At 42.5% G+C, this 19,737-nt stretch overlaps 1 protein-coding gene and 2 pseudogenes across 2 annotated transcripts; 2 read left to right on the plus strand and 1 right to left on the minus strand.

Annotated features, from left to right (window-relative positions):
* Positions 1–948: 948 nt before the first annotated feature.
* Positions 949–3,989, minus strand: LOC147444057 (large ribosomal subunit protein eL19y-like; annotated as a pseudogene).
* A 728-nt stretch (positions 3,990–4,717) lies between these two features.
* Positions 4,718–7,681, plus strand: LOC147444058 (uncharacterized). Its single transcript, XM_086526793.1, is given in 2 exon segments — positions 4,718–7,421; positions 7,424–7,681. Coding segments are annotated over 2 exon segments (2,721 nt in total). The 5' UTR covers positions 4,718–4,745; the 3' UTR covers positions 7,469–7,681.
* A 100-nt stretch (positions 7,682–7,781) lies between these two features.
* LOC147444059 (small ribosomal subunit protein uS15 pseudogene) lies at positions 7,782–8,737 on the plus strand (annotated as a pseudogene). The gene is made up of 2 exons (XR_015190011.1): positions 7,782–7,905; positions 8,076–8,737. The product of XR_015190011.1 is annotated as a small ribosomal subunit protein uS15 pseudogene (transcript).
* The last annotated feature ends 11,000 nt before the right edge of the window (positions 8,738–19,737 follow it).

Raw genomic sequence — 19,737 nt, forward strand, 5'->3', positions numbered from 1 at the left:
GCTTGAGCTTCTCTTCACATTTTCTTCTTCTTCTCCTCCTCTCTCTTGCTCTACCTTAAGTTATTGTGGGTTGATGTATAATAACATACTATGCATTTTAAGTTACTCTAGAGAAAATGGTGGAAACTTGAAAATAATCCTATTATTGCAATGAGGCTATTCTTTTGAGAAAATCCACATCATGGTATATATTAAAGTTTGGATCACACCATCATAGGTAGCCTTTCATCGGGGGGGAGTGGGAGTTAGTGGTGTTGCCAAAGGTGGTGGCGACAAACATGTCAAGGGAGGTGGTAATGGTGGGGGACTATAAAGAGTGCTTTGATAGAAGACTACGCAAGCTTGATAAAGCTATGAACACTTTTCTTATGACAACTTTGTCCACATGCGAGTTCTCTTTCACCTACTCATATCAATAGAAACCTAGGTTTAGTGTACTTCCACCTACAAATTTTGAGATTTATCTTCAAAATTCAAAGTAGAAGGTGAATAAACCTACAAGCTTTACAAAAATTTAGTGTAAAAACCTTCTCTTAAATTTTCCATGTTTATATGAGCACAGCTCAAAGTTCCTAGTCTAGTGAGTTCTTTGTCATGCCTCGTCCCAGATTACTCAGCCAACGTGTGATGCCTCTATGCTGAATACACTTCTTAGAGACATGGTGTATGATTGTCATTGTACTCCTTTGAAATTATTTTCCTAATGCGGCTTAGCCCTCCATTTTTGTTCTTTAATTTCTCACTTTCAAAAAAACATAAAAGACATAGTAACAGTCTCGGCAACAATAACAAATAGTCAAAGAAAGTGATGGGGGAAAATTGCAAAATGCAAACCCTTTTAGGCTTGTAATAGTCATGCTTTCAAGAGTAAAGCAAAAACTGTATTTCATTACACAAGCTCAAAGGTCCAAGGTTTCTATTTAAGTACTATCGAGTCATAGCTCTTCGCTAAATCTTGCTATGCCGCTCACTTCTTGGACTTCTTGGTGGCCTTAGGGGTAGCTGCAGGGATGCTTCAGTACTCAATACCTATGCCAAACGCTCTTCCCTCCTAGCATTTTTCGCTCCCTGATAGCTTTTCCCTTAACTCTACGGGCTTCAAACTAATTAGACAGTGTCTTTTCATGAGCCTTCTCAGCTTTAACACTAGAATGGTAACCTAACAGGACATAAAAGTGTCCTTTTAGGGTTTTGGAAAAAAATCCCAAAACCATATTAGATCCACTCATTTTGAAACATCCTTTCATGAGCTTATAGTTCAATAACTACTACATATGGAAAAAATGATAAACTTGTAATTTTTCTCATCCCTTGGTCACTACATCCCTTTGCCCAAAACAGCAATTTCTTACGGTTGATTGCATATAAATAAGAGTGGGGATTTTTGTAGGACATGAGATAAAATGCCCCGTTAACTTCAATGGGTTGGTGACCAAAACATATGGTTGCTTTTACCTCGCTAATTTTTTTTTGGGCAAAAAAAATAGGTACAAATAAGTTGCATTTTTGCCATTCTGCGGACCTATCATCAAAGTTTCTATAGTCACGCTCAATACAGATACTATATACATGTTTTCTTAGTTCCCTTTGGGCCTTTGGATTCAAAAGGAGCCATGGAGCATGTCAAAAGGATAATGGATCTCTTACAATTGGAACCTTGGGGGCAATGATAAAGTGCTAAATACAGCAAACATGAAAAAACTGGATTTAGCATTATGACCTCTAGAAACCCATAGAAACTACTCAATATCTAGCCAAGTTTATAGTCTATGATTAGAGATATGGTTACTACCTACAAAATACACACAATTGGCCTAATAAACTAGCAATATTGAGAAAGTTGTACTTGCTACTCTAAAATGTATCGTATTCTTCAGCAATCAAAAAACTCAACCATCATCATATACTATGCTATATAGCATATTAGGTCCCCCAAAACTCAAGGAAGATTAGCTTTATGTTATATATTACACTTACACAATCAAAATTAAATTTGGATATCAAGAAAGCCCCCAAAAAAATCATAAAAGTGCTAATTTTGGCCAAAAACAGGATTGTGCAATTCTTGTAAATTGGTCATAACTTTCAATTTTAACACTTAGCTCTCCCTACAAGCATCAAAACATGTTGAGAACTATGAAGGCCTAACCTCTAGCAATCTAAACCTCACAAACATGAAGTTTAGAGTGGTATAGTTGCCAAAAACTGAAAAAAAAGCCAAAAACAGGACCCGTTTTTTCACACAGTTTAGGTTCAAAAATGTTGTGCAAGAGTAAGGTTACGTTAATGGTGAGATCGATACTCCAAAAAAAATGCTAAGTTTTTTTCAGCTCATAAGGCAACTTTGTAGATATATAGCACCTAGAAATCCATTCTCATACTCTTCAAATAATTCAAGCAAAATGGTCACTTAACAGGACACAAAAGTGTCCAAGGACATAAAAGTGTCATGTTACCATTCTAGTGTTAAACTTGTGAATACTCTCCATGAGCACGCGCTTATTTTTGAACATGTTACCCTTGACCTTCATATACATACCATGGTACATATGCTTGTCAATCTTCTTAGCCTCCGAGTACTTTCTTAGCAACTGACGAAGCACTCGCATCGGCCTCAACCAAAGAACTTTAGAGGGTAGCGTGGCCTCCCTAGTACCCTGCCTCTTACCATATCCTAAATGACGGCCTTTCCTTTTAGCCTCCAAAGCACGCTTTGCTCTTGCCCGCGAGTGTATCTTGGTCGGTTTTCAAATCACAAAGTCATCTTTGACCAACTTTCTGATATTTTGCCCTAAATTGGCCATATGAGAGATTTCGTTGACCTCATTGGGATCGAGCCAGACATTGATACCCACCTCCGCACGACAAAACCACCAAGAAGCGTAGCACTCTTATCAACTCCATGTGAGCATTCGACCAACCTGGGCCTCCTTTCCCCTTGCACCTCGCATGGAGCAGGCCTCCGAGCAGAGTGCTCCCTCACAGCTCTTGCTTATGTCACCAACAAGCTAAGTGAAATTTGATAACAAGGCCGATAGTGAAGGTCTAAAATGGCCTCCCTATACACGTGGAACTCAAGGCTAATAAATAGCAAAGCTACACAAAATAAATAGAAAAGGCACATCTTATATATCTATATTAAAATGAGAGGGTATGTTGCCATGTGGCACCAAATACCTGCAAGGGCTGTAGCCAGCTCCCGACAGCCATAGAGCTAGGTGGAATCGAGTGAGCAGCCCACGTGGAATCCAATGAGCAGTGCTTGGGCAGAGATCGCGTCAGGCCGCGGGCAAGAAGACCACTACCTCAACACTCACAAATGGCTTGCCAAATGGGCAAATGGCTTGCCACGTGGGCATTGGTGCGCAACAGTGGCAAGGTTTCTTGAGGTAATCTTTCGTAAATTGCGGGCGAGCACATGGTAGTCAGGAGCGAACCCCCACACATAAAGAGCTTAGATGCTTCAAATTCCTCCAACTCCCTTTTCTCCATTCAGGATCTCTTCAATTGATTGATGCTCCGACCCATGGCTCGCAAACACTTAATCCTTATAAGGAATGCAGCTAACACACCTTTCTCCATGGTGCCTTTTTCTTAGACGCGGCCATTGAATCCTACCACACTACGCTCAAGACGTCCAAGAGCACTACAAAAAGCGGGCCAACAATCAGATTGCTGCCATGGCCACTATCTGAGCCGCTGCGGCTCAGTGCCATGGAAGCTATTGGCAGTCGACGGTAAGTGCGTCAAGTTATCCATGGCCGCTTCTCCTCCCTCTCATGAAACAAGCTCACATACCATTTCCTTCTAGTCTTGCCAGTCGATAGCCTCCTCACTTCCGCATCCATAGCGATCTCCTCTCTGCACAACTCACTCCATTCCAACGCCACCTGACCAACATCCAGTCGGGATGTTATTGGAGCCCACGACCAGTCTAGCGCTACTCCTCCATCGCCGCCACCGGACTTCATCTCTTTCAGCTCATACATTGCATGGGAACTTATACGCCCTTATGCCAATATATCTCCACCACCCACTAGTATCTTTTCTACCGATAGAAGCGGCACTACCTTGAAAGATGAGTGTCCTGCTAAAACTGCTGTAGGTGGTGCACCAATCCACGCCGTCCCCCACTCATCTTCCCTTGCCCTGTAAACATAGAGATTCATGCTAAGGTGGATGCTTAAGAAGGAAAAGTCTCCCATGGCAAGGAACTGAAGGATGACGCTATCATGCCCAAGGTTGCAGCGCCAGCTATCTTATGCCGAAAGCCCTGCACAAGCTTCCATTGCCTGGTTGAAGAGTTACAGACTTGTAATTGCGAGAGAGGACCTGGGATGAAGGCATGCAGCTGCAAGAGGTCCCGGCAAATGAAGTTGCCATTGTGGAAGTTCCGACCGCTCCATGCATGTTGATCATGTGGGAAATAATAATCCACATCATCATCATAGTCATCATACACGTCATGAGATGCCAAGAGACGCGTGCAAACTCCAAGAATCACTCGAACGCTGTAACTGTATTCACGTGTATATTACTACACCTTCTCTTGAATACAATCATCGCCTTCTTGTCTAGCTCTGCGTATCTCTGTCCCTTCTCTCTCTCACCTTCTCAGTGAGCACTACCTTCTCACATGAAATCATCGCAGTGGTGATCCTGGCTCACCTTGACGGTGTCCCACCACAACCCCTCTGCACAGTAACACTCCGAACCCTGGCAGACGCCAACTCACCCAGCCAAGCATGGCTGATGAAGAAGTCGCAATTCAAATCTTCCTTGGGAGCCTTACTGATGATGTCCCACATCATCCGGTTCGTGGTGCAGTTGAGCATGTACTCGCATGTGGCTGCTCTCCGAGCACGTGCCCTCCCAAAGAAGTTGATGCCGCAACTACCACCATTCCTGCAGCTGCCGAACCTGCTGTAGAAGAAGACCCTGCTGTAGACGCTGCCGCTGCTGTAAATCTTGCTGCCGAAAACGATGCTGCCAGCGCTGGTGCTGCCACCCCTGCGGCCATGACAACCGCCAGCCCAGCTGCTGGCGAAGATGTTGCTGCAACACCTGCAGACACAGTCAACTCTGGCGCTGCCAAGCCAGCACACCATGCTCAAGCTGCTCCCAATCCCACCGTTGGTGGAGCGGCCTGCATACCTCAACTCTCCCGGGTGAACGCGCCATGCCTTCAAGCCGCCCTGGACACCTTTCAACCTGCACACCTGCATGCCTCATGCGCAGCCAACCCTGCTGCAGTCAATGCTGCCCACGCAGATGCGCACGCAAGCTCCTGTGCCGCCATCCCTGCAGTTGAACCTGCTGCTCCTGGTGCTGCGAAGTCAGCCTCAAAAGCAGCCACCTCAGCATTAGAAGCCAAAGCCGCCCACAGTACTGTTGTCCTCAATGTAGAAGACCAGCTTACCACCGCTACAGACGCATGTTGTATTGACACCCTTGCAACTGTGGCAGCCGCCACCCCTGTGGCCAGTACTGCCAACCGTGCAACAGTGGTAGGCGCCATGCCTGCGGCAAAGATTGCCGCCACCCCTTCAGAAGAATACGTGGCAGCCCATGATGCTGCTACCCACCCTGCAGACGCACCTTCTGTGGCCGAGTTTGCCGCCATACCCGTAGAAGAAGAAGTAGCAGCCCAAGATGATACTGCAATGTCCATCGATATTGCAGCCACCCTTGCGGGTATAGCTGAAGCCGCTTACCCTGACACTGAAGTGACCACTGTGGTTAAATCCACACTAAACCGGCTCAGTGCAGATGCTAATGCTGATTGTGATGACCTGGTCATTGCTTCCTTCCTTGGGAAACTTGCTGCTGAAGATAGCGATGGTAATACAACCATCATTGAGGCATTCCCTTGGAACAGACCTCCTGTAGCTCCTGCAGATCATGCTGTGGTTCAATCCACTCAGGCCCGACGGCCCATTTCTGGCGCAGCCCACCCAACTTTCCATGATCTTGCCAACCCCGCTACACCTGCAGCCGACGATGCTGCTACTGCCGCCAACCCAGCAGCCGATGCAGTGGAGTTCACCTTACCTGCCAATCCTGCATCAACACCAACTGCAAAGTCACCTTCACGGGCTAGCCTCACCCTTGCATCAAGGAGAAACATGGCTCGGCCACCGTCGCTCTGCACTTACTGCAAAGGATGCTTACACAGATGTGGCTCCAATCCCAAACTCTTGAGTGCTCTCAATCCTCGCAGGCGAGACGATCCAGAATCAAACACTCAACATTTTGCATCCGAACCAGCCAACCTGCATACCCTCGATGCTGATGTTAATGCCTTGGTCCTAGCCAAGGGCCTCATGGACCCTGCAGACATTCAACACCAAGCAAACAAGGCTCTGGAAGCACCTCACCTACTGGCCCTCAGTGCAGCGCAGGCTACAATCTTTGCCGCCACTGGCGGCCCGAGGCCCAGATCTCAGTTTAAAGCTCCAGCTGCCCTTCCTCCTTCGCTTCTCGACCTGACCAGTAAACCCAGCCAGCCACCAATGTTTCTCTTTTATTCTTCACCTGACACACATTTACCTCTTACTGGTGGTGCCTTTGCCGACAATAGTCAGATCATTTCTGAATCTCCTCAACAACTTGCAGCTCTCGAGGCAGCCATGCCTACATTCTCTCAAGGCTGCCCCGTTGCTGACATCCGGTTGAGGCATTCCAGTCCTCACCTCGATGATCCTGCACCAACTGTCCCTTTCGCTAGCCCCAAATACCAATTTGATCCAGCCCTTGGAGCCTCTTTCTATGCTGCAAACTTTGTGCCACCATTGAAGTCTGTTGCAGCTGAAGATGATGCTGCCACCATCGAAGTGCTTCTCGCTTTTCCAAACACTTCTTTCAAGGCTCACATTGGGCATACAGCAAGTGCAAGTGTCCCTACAAAGCCTTGCTATGATGAGACTTCTCTGAACGCTACTCCAACTGATCTCCTTCAAGCTACCTTGGATGCTTCTTCCAATCCAATATCCAAATTGGATTTATTTGATGCTTATATTGTTGTTCCTCTTTCACCTGAGCATCATTTCCACTCTTTACCGGTTGAGAGCCTCTTCCACACGGACTCTCAAGCTGCTGCCACTCCCCTGAGTTGCTTTCCTTTGACACTTACCAATGCTCAAGCATTTCGAGCTCAAGCCAAATCTCTGCTTCCATGGATATCAATCAACTTTGATCCAGGAGTTGAAGCTTCTCATGGTGGGTCACTGCTCCCTACCAACTCTCGCTCTACCATGCTTGTGCTTCAAGTCTTAACCTCGACATCGACTCACACGTCCCAAGTTGGATTCTTTTTTTCATTTCGCTTGCGGGGGCGAATATGTGGTTTACAAGCTCGTGAAATCACTCATGGAGTGGACGTGAAGAAGTCCTTCAAAGCTCGTTCAATGAAGCAATCAGACGATTGCTGAGCTTCGCCATTATGAAGTAGGACCTTGATCCAGGTTGAAGATCTCGGAAGTCACACCAAGAATAATTGCATACTCATATTGTATTTTTCCAAAGCATATTTTTCCAAAGCATGTAGATTGAATCTCACACTTTTCACATGCATGCCTCTGTATAGATGATGTGTCTTACGAGGGCGTGTGGGAAATAATAATCCACATCATCATCATAGTCATCATACACGTCATGAGATGCCAAGAGGCGCGTGCAAACTCCAAGAATCACACGAACGCTGTAACTGTATTCACGTGTATATTACTACACCTTCTCTTGAATACAATCATCGCCTTCTTTTCTAGCTCTGCGTATCTCTGTCCCTTCTCTCTCTCTCACCTTCTCAGTGAGCACTACCTTCTCACAGATCAGTAGTAGGGCTCCAGCACCAGCCGGACGCGCAATCCTGGTCCTTTGAAAACATCTGCAGGGCCAATCTCCAAGGTAATGATGACGGTGATGCGACATGCTTCTCTCTCTTAGTAAAAATAAACTCTCCGAAAGAGGCGCGCGCTCTTTGATAGAGTTTCTTTTTCACTAAGAGAGAGAGTTTTTTGACTGAGAGAGAGAGAGAGTTCTGCACCCATATCTTCGGCGGGTGATTTTTGTTGCAGGTAGAGTTTCTATCACCCCTGCCGGCCTGCTTCAACAAGCTTGCCCATCATGGGGCGTATGCACAGTCGCGGGAAGGGTATGTCCTCATCTGCCCTACCATACAAGAGGACTCCCCCTAGCTGGCTGAAGATCTCCAATCAAGAGGTTGAGGATCATATCTGCAAGCTTGCGAAGAAGGGTTTAACTCCATCTCAAATTGGTGTTATTTTCAGAGACTCTCATGGAATAGGCCAGGTTAAGAGTGTAACTGGCAACAAGGTCTTGCGAATTCTGAAAGGGCGCGGTTTGGGCCCTGAGATCCCTGAAGATTTGTACCATTTGATAAAAAAGGCGGTTGCAGTGAGAAAGCATCTGGAGAGGAATCGCAAGGATAAGGACTCTAAATTTAGGTTGATTCTGGTTGAGAGCCGAGTTCATAGGTTGGCTCGCTACTACAAGAAAACCAAGAAGCTTCCTCCCAACTGGAAATATGAGAGTGCTACAGCAAGTACGCGTGTTGCTTAGGAACAAGCTAGGAGCTGTTCTTGGCCTTTTAGGAGTTGATGTTCTCAAGGCACAACAAAGAGATTGAGCCTTTTTGCTGCTCTTTGAGACACGACAGATGATTGTTGTAACTGAGCTATACTCTTTTGACACGTAAACGGAATTTTCTTTTGTGTTATGATTTCTGTGGCTACAATCTTCCACAGAATGTGGAGTTGAATGAGGGTAGAAAAGCTTATGATGGTTATAATCCTTAAGTAATTAAGCCTGCGGCTTCAGTTCAGCTTATAGCTGCTTGCACTTTTAGCAGAGTGTGTGAGGGGATTACTGGCAAACAGCTCAATGTCGAGGGAAAGGCATTGGGGAATATTGCCACTAGTGCAATTCATGGTCTGATGAGCCTTTGGCTTCAGTCACACTCCTTGTCCCAACTTTGTTGATAACCTATTTGAAAATCTCATAAGGCCAGCATTTCGGAACGATTTGCAGACAAACAGAAACATCTCTCATGACCGATCCAACGTAGAGTACGGTGTTTGCAAGAGTTGGTTAATGTGACGTAGCTCCAAGGAGATGCAACAACATTGCAGCGGAAGTCAAGCAGTAAGTCATGCAAGTGCAATTAGGAAGCGAGGGCTAATTGGCCATCCGATATTAGAAGCAGCAGGAGGCATGAGCAGCAACTTCCACTATGAGCAGCTTCCACTACTATGATATGATTCCTACAGCCGCCAATATCTCAACTGACTACAAGTAGTAGTACTAGCACCAACGTGCAACATTTTAAGAGCATAATAATTCATTGCTTATAAGATATGATGCTAATCACTACACTGCAAAATTGCAAAAAACTCTCTTCTAGAAGATCTTCCACAATCAATCGGCCACAGAGCGTATGATAAGGCTTATGATAGAATTGAATGGGAGTTCATACTTCAAAGTCTATATGATATGGGTTTGGACAGATTCTTTTCACATTCTTTTTGGGAATGCATCAGCTAGAATTTCAGCTAATGGTACTCTTACATATGTTTTTCCATTGCATAAATCCATAAGACAAGGGTGCACACTTTCTCCTTTGCTCTATGCTATCTCATCTGATGCCTTGGTTGGCTTGTTAAAGATGTTATGCGGTAGGACAAACTCACTATCATAGACGTACCTGGCTCTATGAAGCAATTGTGCCTCCAAAAGTTTGTTGATCATACCAAAGCAAGTGTGAGCAATGATATACATGCAATGGAGAATTTAGAGATTATTTCACTGTCTTGCAAGTGGATCGAATATTAACCATGCTAAAACTCTCGTTTGATGGGGATGTCTGCTTTGTCGAAGCCAATTTTCACCAGAAGACTTAAACTGCTGCATGGGGAGAAAAAACATGCCCATGTTGCCTGCTGACTGGTGTTTTAGGGCGAGCAATTATTTGATGGTTTATAGTTTAGCTTCTTTTTTATGTGCCATATACGTACGACACGCTAGTTATCAGCATTGATGGAGTCATGCTGTAAATATCCACTTTCTAGTAAGACAATTTAAATGATTGAAAGATCAAGACCAATTAAAATTGTGAGTGGAGATCTAAATACTGAAATCGATAATATGAGTTTTGGTTATGACTTGAAAAGTAATGGTATTCCAAGGATCTTCTATCCTCTTGAGAGAGAGAGAGAGAGAGAGAGAGAGAGAGAGAGAGAGAGAGAGAGAGAGAGGATCCTACGAGGAAGTGTTCACCAAAACCTTTTGTAGGAACCAATGAAAAAAAAACATTGAATATCTTAACAAAAAACTTTGGATTTTTACTGAGTTTTACACTAAAATCCTCCAAATTTAGTCAGTTTCCTTCAATGCCAGCCTCAAAACTAGCCTGGAATTTTTGATTTTAGCCCTTAAAAATACACTTAAGGCCTCGTTTTTAATGATAGTGATATTGTTCTCATTAGAGAGAGAGAGAGAGAGAGAGAGAGAGAGAGAGAGATCTAAGCATCTTCTCTCACTTAGCATTGTTCTTTCTAATGGATACCACCTTATCTCAAGCAGACATAAGCTTAAAACAGACTGAATTTGCTGCAAACAAATTAGTATGTAAAGTCACTGCAGCGACCTTCCCTCTTGTTGAAACTATCGTTCCATATTTGAAGAAGGCTCTAGTACCACCTTTTAGGGCATGGCATGGCTTTGATCTTCATGAATTGGAGTCAAATTTGCCTCTTATAATTGGTGGCAGCATGAATATTCCACATGACCAAAGATGTAAAGCATATTCCGACAATGATGTGCCCATTCTATGGTGGATGCTATGTCCTTCTTGACATCTGCCACATTTTTTCAAACAATGAAGCAAAATTGAAAGGATCGGCATCTTCAATCTTTGTGAAAGAAGTTGTTCAATTGAAGCTTTGAAGTTGTCACATGGTAAAAAGATCTTCAATATTTTATTTTATTTTTCCAACTAACTTTTTTCAATAATGATGATGTCTTTCTAGAAAATTTTAGGCATAGAACTCTATTAATTTTGATTGTTGTTTTTGTAAATTGAAAAAAAAAGGGCATATATTGATCAATTAAATAAAAATATGATTTTATTGTAACAAAAGAAGTCTTTCATAAATAATGGTGTTTGTCGAACATGTGTCATGTAAAAAGAGTGCCCTTGTATGAAGATCACAACCTTGTAGTATGGATAGGGCAAGAAGACATGGAAGGGATGATTGCTATCAAATTGATGTGGTCAAGAGGAGGAAGGATGCACATGCTCTCAAGTATAAATGACAATCAAGAACCAAAGTACGAGACAAGGGAGCACTTACCTTACAGAAAGAAACATAGGATGACTTAAGCATTAAGTAAAGGCCTAGAGCTCTTATTAGTCTATCAAGCTTACTTCATGCTCAAACATGTGAAGCCCAAGCGAGAAAAATCCAAGCCAAAGAAGAGTAGAAGCAGAGGAGTTTACAGTTAGATAAATAGTGATTGAGCCAGAAGATAATATTTTCAAATATTGTGTTACTTTTTTTTAAAGTAAACTTTGATCTTTTGGAATTTAGGAGGTAGTCTATCCATTGAAAACTCTTTTTGTTGTAGTGCATCAATATATAACAAACAATAAATATTTTCTTGATGATAAAATCTAGTATATAGCATACAAACACTTGCTCGGGTTTGTTTTTGCTCGGAAAAACTTGCTCGGTGCGTGGTAAAACTCAATGAGAGTTGATGCTGAAACCAAGAGTAATTGAGATAGTGTCGATGTCAAAGCGAGAGAAATCAAAGTCGAAATCGAAGAGCTGGATGTTGAGAACCCGGAGCCGGAGAGTGGGATGCCGATGTCCGAGAAGCCCATACACACACAATCGCTCTCTCTCTCTCCACACACACACACACAGAATCTCTCTCTCTCTCTCTCTCTCTCTCTCTCTCTCTCTCTCTCTCTCTCTCTCTCTCTCTCTCTAGCTAGCTCTTTATAGTGCTCCAAACTGAGTTCTTTCTCTCTCAAATTTGAGGGTGCGTGTGTGTGTGTGAGTGTCTGTGTGTGTATGCATGCACACACACGGCTTTGCGAGTCTTCTTCTGCTCTTAGTAGTGCTACACCAAGAGAGCCAAAAAATCCCAACTTGCACTCTTTTTCTATAGCTCTATTGAGCAAGGATTGCTAGCGTTGTGAATTTTTTTTCTCTATACCGCTCCAATAACGTTTTGAAAATCAACCCTCTAACGCTACTTGACCTGCTTATTCAGCTTGCAAACTTTGATGCCTTTAGAACCTTTTAACGTTATGGCTCAACTACAAAGTGTTGAGCTCCCTTTTGTGATGCTTTTTTCAAAGCTCAGGATCCTTGGTCTGCACACTGTCGAGCCCCGAACCCTCACAAAACTTAGTGAAATGTCACATGCTCTAAAGCTTTGAGCATTAGCTCAAATCAAAGCTCATGAATGCGTCATCATCGAAGCTGGGAGAACCGCCATGCTCTTATACCACGTGAAAAGCGAGCGAATGCATACGGAGTGCGAGTGCTTTGCAACAGGACACGAGGTGTGTGGAGCTCTCGGTGGATTAAAAAAATCCACAGCCCCTTATTGTTTTTATGTACTAAAGAATAAGGTCAAATATAAGATAGGTGATGCCCAGCCAATATGGCATGTACCCTTACAATCTTCACAGCTACGGTTAAAAGTATATGGCTCATACACCTTATGGTTGATTTGGGTGATGGATAGGATATTTCCAACATCGTCTACACCGACGCTCTGAGCGCATTGGTAGTTGCAAGGAACCCAGTTTTTCATGCTCACACAAAGCACATTGAGATGCATTATCACTATGTTAGGGAGAGACTCTCAATAGGAGAGATCAACTTGGTGTATGTGCCAACATAGGACAACCTTGCAGATCTATTCCAAAAGGCATTGCCACGTGAGAAGTTTGAAGCTTCCCGCAAAGCTTTGGGCCTACTTCCCTTTGTGGATAGATCATGTCCTTAGTGCATGGCACTTCCCTTTGTGGATAGATCATGTCCTTAGGGCGTGGCACTTCCGTATAGACTATGTGTTAGATATTGTTCACCACATCACTCCTAAGGGGGATTTGATGTGTGTGAACACAATTAGGACCATCGGGGAACTTTTTCCCTCACTAAGAGGTTTTTTCCCATGTGCATTGTATATACACCCATGACTCTAGGGCTAACTTATCATTCTATTTGTGCACTAAGCAATACTCTCTGTCATTAAATATCTAATATCTAACCAACCCAAATCATTTTATCATATTAAACCGATCATTTAATATGGGATAATAAATGGGAACAAGGGTTAGAATATAGACATGTGCTTACAGATCTATCTCAACACGGGGCCAATGGTAAAGGGGCCCAAATGAGAGATGGTCTGTCAAAGAGAAAGGTTAAGTAAAAGTCCTTTGACCTTAAGCAAACTAGGGCTGAGCTTGAGTTGGGAACCCGACCTAAACTTAAGCAAGCTAGGGATGTGCTTGAGGTGGGAAGCCGACCTAAACTTAAGCAAGCTAGGGTTGTGCTTGAGGTGGGAACTCCACCTAAGGTGCTTGTCATGCTTGATGACTAAGGTACTTGAGGTACTTGTCACATTTAATGAGGAAGTGAAGCTTCCTATGCATGAGGGGTAAGATGCTTGAGTCAAAAAGAGAACCTACACACTTAATGAGGAAGTTGCTTGAGAAACTTCCTATGCATAAAAATCTCAAAGTTAGGGGAATTCTAAAAGAGCACATGGGACACATGTCAGACTCTCATTAAGCTTAACCATGTGGTGTGCTTGAATGCTATTGGTTGGGCTAAAGAGAGGTCCAATGAGCTTCTACTTCCATCTAACAAATATCTAGATACTTTCAAGCTCTCTCTCTCTAAGGGTTAAGGAGGACACTGGTCAAAAGTCTACCGATGTACTTGACTGCATGCTGCATGTAATTGGCTAGGGGGAGAGGGGTCCAATGAGCTTGCAACATGCAGAAAGGCGGACACTTGCCCAAAGCACGGAGGGGGGGTGCTAGGGGGATATACTCCACACACACACACTCATTTGGAGGCCCATTCGCACTTGGTGAAAGTTGAGGAACACCACCTCCAGCTTCTCCAAGCTTGTGAGAGTGAAATCCTACACCAACACTCTTGGCTATGGAATGCAAATCCAACCAAGAGTCATGCTTCAATGCTTAAGCTTTCCATCTTCTCCATCTTCATTACTATGCTATTATGTATGCTAGCAAGAAGAGTAATGATAAGTGAGGAACTATTTCTTTCTTCTATGGAATGTTTCTTCTTCCTCTTCCCTATCCTCATTCCCCGCTAGCTCTCTCCACCTTCGAAGGTGTTTGAGGCCTTGGGATAGTTAATGCTTTTTTCAAGTTTATGTTATGCTTGTGATGCATAAATCTTTCCATCTTCATTGCATCACCTAGGTTACAAGGAACACAAATATTGTATTGTACCAAGTCTCCCTTGATGGGAGAAACTATAATACAAATGCCTATTGGAGGGGGAACCGGCTCCATATGAATCTGGTCCTCAACTATTGTCATGTTCTCTAAACTCTCTCTCTCTTGCAAAAGTATTGTTCATGCCAAGTTAACTAAGTACCATGTTTATGTTGCTACCATCAATTAAGTTCAACCGCTATGCTCACAAAGAATCCCTCAAAAGTGCTTCACTTAATTTCCTAATTACGCTCCTCTCAAAGTTCATAGGCGATTTCCATTACATTGGTATCAGAGCATTTGGTTTCTCTTTTCTTGCTTAAGAAGAGAATTCCTTAAGTAGCCTATTAATGGTTTTTTTTGTTAATTATGTTAGGGTAAGTGGGTCTTGGATCTATTATCGGTTTTGTTGAGCCCACTATGTGGGATATGGTGCACACCTGGGGAGCTTTGGTCTTAATAATAGAGTCTTTTTAGACTTGCCTACGGCTTTACCATTATTGAGCCATAAGAAGTCCGAAAGGAGCTATCCCTAGACAACTTCGCTATGTTAGACTCAATCCACTACTCTCTATAATTAACCAATTTGAGCCGTGGGTGTAGATACTTAAGTGCCTATTTTCAAAGGCTAAGAGGAGTAGCAACTAAGGTTTTGAATTTCCAAAGCATACACTAAGTAAACACATAAGTTTAATTAGCATGGCTGACAATAACCAAGAGAGGAGAATGAACATTGATAACTTTGATTTTGCACATGAAGGTGCCAATGATGATGCCCCCATGTTTGTTAATTATCTTGTCATTAGGTTGCAACAAGCTATGGGCAACCCCACTTTGCAAGCCGAAGTTACTCAACAACTTCGTGCTTATGGGATTTCCTTTCCTCTCCAAGAGGAGAGAGAGCTTACGAGGCCTCTTGAAGAGACCCCCCAAAAGAAGACTCTCTCCCATACGAGAGGAGGAATCCAAAGATCAAGAAAGCAATGAATCCCTAAATTCCTCCGAAGATGTGACTCCACGAAGAAGGAGGACTAAACGATCGCCAACTCCTCCCAAGAGGAAACGGTTAACCCATAGTCCTTCTCCTCGTCACTCCAAAAGGGAAGAGAGGAAACCAAGGAAGAAAAGGGCAAGAAAGAGGTCACCCTCTTCTCCTTCTTCCTCACCTTCCTCCTCTACCGATGACAGCTATGGCTATTCTCCTAGAGAATATAAGAGGGGAGGACATCGTAAATCTTATCTTGCATGGCGAAGGTCACAAAAGCTCAAGAAGTTCAAAGAGGGAGGAACAAGTATCTCTTTTCTCACCTATGATGGTACCTTTGGTGCTACCGACAAAGTATTGGCCTTCATCCAACAATTTGATGCGGCCTTTGGAGACGAGGGCTTCACAGAGTCCTCCAAGCTACACCATGTAGCTATGCACTTCCAAAAATCGGCTCATCAATGGTGGGATAGCCTTCGAGGCAATGGCGAAGCCTTAAAGACATGGAAAACTCTACGAGTTTCCATCATGAAGCAATTCCTTGCAAGTGATGCAAAGGACAAAGTTCCCTTGAAACAAAAGAACCAGAACTTATAGTGCCAGACAACGAAGATGCCTTAGACGGAATTCCATTCGTAGAGGAAGATTGGCCAGGACACTTAAGGGAAAAAGTTAGAGAGATCAATGATGGGAGCCTAACTCTAAAGTCAGCTCCTGTAGAGGAAGTTTGGTTGGATAACCTACCTTCTGATATGAATATGGATGTACAATCCTTGTATGGGGATTGTGGATCTAAAGCTTCAGGAATGTCGAAACCATTGACCTTGAAAACATTACCCTCTTACTTGGGAGGTAACGAATATAGTGTGTAAGACCACTCAAGTAAAAAGAGCTGAATAGACTAGACAACATTCATTTAGTCATGCCTACACCCATCCAATGCACTCTTACCTTGGGAGGACTGTTAAAACTCAGACCATATTTATGGAATGATCTACAGAAAACCCTAGAGAAGGTGGGGATAACGGGACTAATCTCAAAAAATTTGGAAAAATTAAAAAACGAAATGGACAACAAAGAGATTTGATCTGTTCCAATGAACAAAGTCGGAGAATATTACGAAGGGGAAGAAGGAAAAACCACCCTTCCAGTGAAATATAATGACATTGAAACCATGGCAATACTGGATAGTGTAGCAGGCATAGCCATAGCCACAAAAGCAGTATGGGAATCCTGGGGACAACCAACCATTGGACAAACTCGAATGAAATTGCAATTGACTGACGGACACATTGAGAGACCATTAGGGCTGCTTGAAAAAGTAATAGTCAATTCCTGTGGAATTGAATATCAACACACTTTTGCCATAGTAGACTTTGGGAAAAAACTCAATTATGAAATCATATTGGGAAGACCTTTCATGCAATAGGTACAACTTATCCAAGATTGGGCAAACAATTATCTGTACTTGAAGCAAGTGGAATCTATAACAAGGGTAAATGTAAAAGATCACACTTATAGAGATATCTTGAAAACACCCATACAAGAGTTTGATTCAGTCCCTGCGGGGCTGAAACTAAGCTTCCATCCTGGTTAAACAAAGAACTGGACAACAAAGAGATTCGATCTGTTCCAATGAACAAAGTCGGAGAATATTACGAAGGGGAAGAAGGAAAAACCACCCTTCCAGTGAAATATAATGACATTGAAACCATGGCAATACTGGATAGTGTAGCAGGCATAGCCATAGCCACAAAATTAGTATAGGAATCCTGGGGACAACCAACCATTGGACAAACTCGAATGAAATTGCAATTGACTGACGGACACATTGAGAAACCATTAGGGTTGCTTGAAAAAGTGATAGTCAATTCCTGTGGAATTGAATATTAACACACTTTTGCCATAGTAGACTTTGGGAAAAAACTCAATTATGAAATCATATTGGGAAGACCTTTCATGCAATAGGTACAGCTTATCCAAGATTGGGCAAACAATTATCTGTACTTGAAGCAAGTGGAATCTATAACAAGGGTAAATGTAAAAGATCACACTTATAGAGATATCTTGAAAACACCCATACAAGAGTTTGATTCAGTCTCTGCGGGGCTGAAACTAAGCTTCCATCCTGGTTAAACAAACAACTCCTATTTGGATGTGTGGAGCTTTAGAGAATGGGAGTTTAAAACGAGAAGAATGTATTCTATAAAGGGATTGCACATACAAAGACTATGTACCTGAACCCTTTCGAGAGCATTTGTTTGAGCCATTTGAGTGGACTGAAATTTTAGCGATAATGGATGTATGTGTGAATACGTCTATGCCTACTCAATTTTGCAATGAGGATGGCTACGACATAATTCCCATCCAAAATGATTTCAACCCTCAACATTGAAGATGAAGTTTATGAACCCAAGGACTTAATGAAAGCTCAACAAATCTTTTCAGACCTCTACTATGATGCAACAAATGAGTTATATGAACACTCAGCTACCTCAGAAGATTCGGGGTCAGAAAAAGAACATGTGAGAGCTAAGCTACTCGTGAAAGGAGGGGAGGAAAAGTTTTTTGACTTTCCTAACCAGAAATCAAGAACACAAAAATGGTATAGGCGAAAAAGAGACACCAGAAACGTGAAAACAAGACCTATGCCATCAGTCTCCAGTAGAACACAATTCCTGATGCAAATAGATGCAAATGATTGTGTCAAGGAAAAAATCAATGGCAAATATTTTTCAAACAAAAATCCAATTTTTTTTTAAATATCGAGAAAAACAAGGAAGGATACTCAAGCAAACAAACAGGATAAGAAGACAATCATGACACGAGTTGAGCGAAAAAAGAAATATCAAGAGTTGAAAAAACTCTAATGGAGATATATACGATCAAAATGGAAACCACGGAAGAGGATGATAAGGATGTAATGAGTGTTTCATCCCATTACAAAAAGTATACTCTCCAAGATCGAAAAATCATAGTCGAACAACCTGTTAGGGAACTATGAAAACAGGGCGAGTCCTACGAAGGGCATGAAAACGCTAAAAAGATAGACCTAGCTGAACCAAGAGAAAAGCCTAGACCTGCTTACATTGCAAATGACCTAACAGAGAAAGAAGAAGAGATCTTGCTAAGCTTGCTAAAAGAATTCTTCGCTTGGTCTTACAAGGATCTCAAGGGTGTTGATCCAGAAATCTGTCAACATACTATACCCATGAGAGATGATGCGAAACCAAGTAGACAAAGGCCATACACATATAATGAAACATTTGCCAGGAAGATAAAAGAAGAGATTGAAAAACTAAAGGAAGCCAAATTCATTTACGAAATTGAACACACAGATTGGGTGTCTCCAATTGTGGTAGTACCCAAGAAGAATGGAATCTCAAAAAAGTGAATGTAGCTACCATTAGAGACAACTTTCCTCTTCCAATCATTGAGCATGTTTTAGAATGAGTTGTAGGAAAAGCAGCTTACAGCTTCTTAGATGGATTTTTGGGATACAATCAACTTTTGGTTGACCCAAAGATTAGCATAAAACTATTTTTGCAACAGAATGGGTATTTTTGCCTATCGGATTATGTTGTTTGGGTTAATTAATACTCCAGCCACATTTCAAAGGTTGATGAGCCATGCTTTTAAAGAATATCTTAGGAAATTCTTAGAAGTATATATGGATGATCTATGCATACGTTCATCAATCCGGGCTGATCATTTTGAACATCTCAAAAAGGTATTCAAAAAATGTAGACTTTATAGGATTTGCTTAAATCCTGAAAAATGCACATTCATGGGTAGACAAGGAAAAATTCTTGGATATATAGTGTTTAAAAATGGAATAGCTACTGATATTGAAAAAATTCATGTCATTGCTTATTTGCCTAGACCAACAACAGTCAGGGGGTACAAGCCTTCATGGGGCATTGTGGATATTACAGACGGTTCATCTACATGTATGCTATAATTGCAAAATCCATGTATAGCTTGATTACACACTTTGAGTGGACCGAGGCATGTGAAGAATCCTTCATGAAGCTTAAGCAAGCTCTCACCTTAGCTCCAATATTGAAAGCACCAGATTGGAATAAGATATTCCACATACATGTAGATGCTTCCAATTTTGCTATCGGTTGTATACTAGCTCAACCAGGAGACGTGAAAATTGACTTTCCTATTTCTTATGCTAGTCGATATTTGAACATGGCGGAAAAGAATTACACCACCACCGAGAGGGAAGGATTAGGAA

This window comes from Adiantum capillus-veneris, chromosome 13 (assembly GCF_014529385.1).
Source record: "Adiantum capillus-veneris isolate H3 chromosome 13, ASM1452938v2, whole genome shotgun sequence".
Lineage (NCBI taxonomy): Eukaryota > Viridiplantae > Streptophyta > Polypodiopsida > Polypodiales > Pteridaceae > Adiantum > Adiantum capillus-veneris.